Genomic DNA, 4,860 nt, shown 5'->3' with positions numbered 1-4,860 from the left:
CAGCGGGGGTGGGGTGGAGGGGCCGACTCACCAATTTGATAGCCACGTATTCATTTGTATAGAGATTCTTTCCTGTGGGGACAGAGAGCATCAGCCCCCGCCCCACCCGCGGGCTGCCCGGTACCTGTGGCGCTGAGCTGCTTGTAGAACCGGTACTCCAGGTGCAGCTGCGGGGCCCGGGACTTGATCGGCTCCTGGGGGCACAAGCGCGAGTCACCGGGGACACTGGTCGCTGCCCTGAAATCCCTGGGGGTACATCAGCGGGGGTGGGGTGGAGGGGCCGACTCACCAATTTGATAGCCACGTATTCATTTGTATAGAGATTCTTTCCTGTGGGGACAGAGAGCATCAGCACCGGGGCGCCGGGCCCACCTAGCCCCCACCTTCCCAGCCCGCCCCGCTGGAAGGAGGCAGGAGGGGGTCCCTGAAGGACCAGCCTCCAAAGGGCACCCCTGCCCAGCAGCCAGGCCTGGGCCCAGCCTGCCCGAGCACTGCACTGGGGCCTGCCAGGTCCTCCCCACACCTGCCCCCTGCCCGTGTGGTCGCTGCCTCCATGTCCGCCACTCCTCTCCCTCTCCCCACCACCTCCCTCGGCCAGGACATAAGTGGCACTGGGGAGGTTTCTCACGGCCTGCAAGGGAGCCCCAGGGGCTCCACACTCCTCCACCCCTTTCTCAAAGACACCCCCAGCGCCCAGCATCTCCCGCATGCATGCTGGATGCCCCCAGGTGAGCCCCGGCACAGCTGGGTTAGAAGAGAGGGGCCAGGTCCTGTCCCCTGGGGTCACCAGCCACACAGGACTTCCAGGGCTCAGTCCCATGAAAGGGCAGAAGGCACGAGGCCCATAACCTTTTTTTTTTTTTTTTTGAGACGGTCTTGCTCTGTTGCCCAGGCTGGAGTGAAGAGGTGAGATTGCAGTTCACTGCAGCCTGTCTCCTGGGCTCAAGCCATCCTCCCACCTCACCCTCCCAAGTAGCTGGGACTACAGGTGCGCACCACCACACCCAACTAATTTTTGTATTTTTAGTAGAGATGGGGTTTCTCCAAGTTACCCAGCTGGTCTTGAACTCGTGAGCTCAAGTGATCGGCCTGCCTCAGCCTCCCACAGGGCTGCGATGACGGGAGCCCCTATACTGCCCAGGGTGCAGCTTTTTACCTGTTACACCCCCTGAGGAAGGAGGAGGCCAGCCCTTAACACAGGGGAGCTCTGCAGGGGCAACTGTGGAAGCCGGCCTGGGAGGGGGCATGGCCCCACCCATTGTGGTGGCTCAGCACCCGAGGGCTGAGACCAGTGGTGAACAGGTTGGATCCTTGCAGGCACACATGGCACATGGCCCTGGAGGGCTCCCCACGGCAGCTGAGCCAGACAACAGGCACGAATGTGTCCGGCACCCGTGTGGCTCCAGCCCAGGATGGCATTGGGGCCACAGCTACCGTCTGCTGGGCGACCTGTCCCGCGGCATGACAGGGCACCACGTGGAGCAGCCCCATCTCTCAGGCACTGTCGGGCTGGGTCATCGTGTTGGGTCTGCAGTCGGCTGCCTTTGCCTGAGCAGCATACACTACGGAAAGAGGCCTCCGTGGCGGGGGGTGGTGGCTCACACCTGTAATCCCAGCACTTTGGGAGGCCAAGGAGGGCAGATCACCTGAGGTCGGGAGTTCGAGACCAGCCTGACCAACATGGAGAAACCCCGTCTCTACTGAAAATACAAAATCAGCCGGGTGTGGTGGTGCACGCCTGTAATCCCAGCTACTAGGGAGGCTGAGGCAGGAGAAGCGCTTGAACCTGGGAGGTGGAGGTTGTGGTGAGCTGAGATCCTGCCACTGCACTCTAGCCTGGGCAACAAGAGCGAAACTGTCTCAAAAAAAGAAAGAAAGAAAAAATAGAAAGAAACCTCCACTTCCTCCCGCCCTGCTGCAGCTGGACTGGCAGGGTGGCCGTGGAGACGAGTTTGGAAACCCTGCTAAGGTGGATGCAAAGCCCAAAGCCTGGTGGCCGAGCTGCACACGGTCATGACCTCACAGTCTGAGGCTGGCGTCCCACCTGGGCCCTGAGAGCCTCTTCCCCCGACTAGTGCCCCAACCTGGATGTGCCCTGCAGCACGGGAACTGCTGGGGCCCCTTCCGGCATTGCCCCGTCCGCAGCACTGCCTGGGCTCTATTTCGGCACAGTTTCCAATCGGCTTGTCCATTTCCCTCAACAGCCTCAAGAATGTGGCATCTTGAGGGGACAGGATCATAAGGACCAGTAATGACCAGGCGCCTCCCTCCAGTCCTGAGCGGGGGACCAGGGCTGGTCCCTGCGTTTTCAGAACAAATGGGCTCCCATGTTTTCCCCAGTGTAACATGTTATTAGGAAATTCTCCTCGTAAAACAATAGGAGTCGTGCCCCAAACACCCAACACTCACCGCCGAGGCCCCAGAACTAAACCTGCCACATGGTCCATCCTCACAGCTACCATCCACCGGTCCATCTTATTTTTAGAGGGACTTCAAAGTTTTTTCCTTTTTGAGATGGAGCCTCATTCTGTTGCTCAGGCTGGAGTGCAGTGGCATGACCACGGCTCACTGTAACCAGTGCTTCCGGGGTTCAAGCGATTCTCCCGCCTCAGCCTCCTGAGTAGCTGAGATTACAGACAGGCACCATCAACCTGGCTAATTTTTGTATTTTCACTAGAGATGGGGTTTTGCCATGTAGGCCAGGCTGGTCTTGAAATCCTGACCTCAGGTGATCCGCTTGCCTCGGCCTCCTGAAGTGCTGGGATTTAGCGGCGTGAGCCACTGCGCCTGCCCAGATTTCGAAGTTTTAGAGCTCAGGACACTGCCCCAGGTTTGGAAGTTTTAGAGCTCAGGACACTGCCCCCTGAATCTTGCAGCTGCAGGTTCGGTCCAGCGTCTGCAGTCCCTTCCCCTGAATCTGGCAGCTGCAGGTTCGGTCCAGCGCTTGCGGTTTTCCTTCCTGTGCTGCTCTTTGGAGGTGGGATTCACAGTGGGATGCCGGTGTCTCCAAAGTCCTGTCTGGCGAGCGCTGGCAGCTGCCCACTCCTGTACCAGCCCGGTCCTGTTGAGAGGGAGTGGGCCCTGCCCCTCAGCCATGCCCCCTTCCCCGCTCAAGAGGCTGCCACTGCGGTGGGCTCCTCGCCCTAGCACGCGGCGTGTGCCTGCCTGGTGCTGCGCCATGGCTCACGGGGACTACGGGGTTTGGCGTGCCCATTCACCCTTGCGGCACGCCCTGCCGTCTCCAGTTCTGCCACTCCAGAGTGGAGTTCGGCGAGCACGGCTGTGCAGCTCTTCCTGCAGGCAGTTGTCCCCTTCTCTGGCAAAGTGTCAGCCACATGCTGACCACCACCAAGGGCTGAGCTGCGCTACCCCAACTGAGGAGGCCGAGCCCTCGCCTGTGTGCTGCGCCGTCCCTCCGCTGTCTGCCGATGTATCATCCAGCTGCGGCTCCCTGACACTTACGGGGATGCTCGGTCTTCCCCAGCCTGGCCGGCCGCACGCTTTTGGCAGCGTCTTGATGAGCAGACCTTTGAGGCTCTGGTGACTCTGATGGTGATGTGGTCTTTCCCGGCTCTTCCACTCTGCACTGTGGAAGGAACCTTCACCTGACCCCCACCGCTGTGTGCAGACGGCATTTCAGAGACCTGGGTGTGCGCTGGGCGGGTGTGGCAGCATCTGAGGCCTGTGGATCTGCAGACTCCTGGAGGAGGTCCGGGGCTCTGGGCTCTGAAAGCCGAAGGGGCCTTCTCCAGCAGTACTCGCGGTGCACGCAGAGGGCAGGAGACCCCATGGGGCCTGGCAGAGAACAGCTCCAGAGAGGCTCAAGAGGTTCCGGGGGACACACAGGCGGGAGGATGCCACACCTCCGACGGCCGGAGTGCGGGGTCCTCCCTGGATTCTCTGACTTCAGCTGAGAACCCAAAAGGTCCACAGTTTGGCACAGGGCTTCCTGGCCTTGGAGTCACTCATGTTTACCCTCAGCCCTGCCCCAGCAACACTGAAACCAACCCTGACAGAAACAAGGTGAGCCACAGGGACAAACCCAGCGCTCAAGCTGGGAGATCGCACCCCCCACACCTCATGGCACACACCACGGCCACACCCACTGAGGCTGTCCCACAGGTGAATGAAGGGGGTGTGACCGTGACAAGGGAGAAAGCAGCAGCACAGACAACATTCCACACAGTGCTATGTCTTTGATACGCCCCCCCAAGGGTCACGTGTTGGGAACTGGGTCCCCAATACAGCACTGTTGGGGCTGGGTCACTGCCCTGGTGGATGGATGAATGCCATCAGCATGGGAGCGGGCTCCTGATTAAAGGGCAAATCCAGCCCCCTCTGGTCCTTGCCCTCCTGCCTTCCACCACGGCATGACACAGCAAGAAGGTCCTTGCCAGACGCCACCCTCAATCTGAAGATTGCCAGCCTCCAGAACAGTGAGTCCGTCAACTTCTGTTCACTATAAATGACCCAGTCAGGTGCAGTGGCTCACACCTGTAATCCCAGCACTTTGGGAGGCCGAGGTAGGCAGATCACGAGGTCAGGAGTTCCAGATCAGCCTGTCCAACACAGTGAAACCCCGTCTCTACTAAAAATACAAAAATTAGCTGGGAATGGTGGTGTGTGCCTGTAGTCCCAGCTACTTGGGAGGCTGAGGCAGGAGAATCACTTGAACCCGGGAGGTGGTGGTTGTGGTGAGCCAAGATTGTACCACTGTACTCCAGCCTGGGCAACAGAACAAGACTCCATCTCAAAAAAAAATAAAAAATAGGGCCGGGCGCGGTGGCTCAAGCCTGTAATCCCAGCACTTTGGGAGGCCGAGACGGGCGGATCACGAGGTCAGGAGATCGAGACCATCCT

The 4,860-nt window shown here is 59.8% G+C and overlaps 1 protein-coding gene across 1 annotated transcript in view; it reads right to left on the bottom strand.

Annotated features, from left to right (window-relative positions):
* The window catches only part of CSNK1G2 (casein kinase 1, gamma 2), a 25,971-nt gene that overhangs the window by 2,803 nt on the left and 18,308 nt on the right, over positions 1-4,860 (bottom strand). Inside the window, exons 3-4 of the mRNA XM_011964113.1 lie at positions 290-330; positions 125-194 (exon numbers count right to left, since the gene is read on the bottom strand). Of these exons, the coding sequence (XP_011819503.1) occupies positions 125-194; positions 290-330 (111 nt within the window). The remainder of the gene's footprint in view (positions 1-124; positions 195-289; positions 331-4,860) is intronic.

Source organism: Colobus angolensis, unplaced genomic scaffold, assembly GCF_000951035.1.
Source record: "Colobus angolensis palliatus isolate OR3802 unplaced genomic scaffold, Cang.pa_1.0 Scaffold64, whole genome shotgun sequence".
NCBI lineage: Eukaryota > Metazoa > Chordata > Mammalia > Primates > Cercopithecidae > Colobus > Colobus angolensis.
This window is presented reverse-complemented; position numbering and strand designations above follow the sequence as displayed.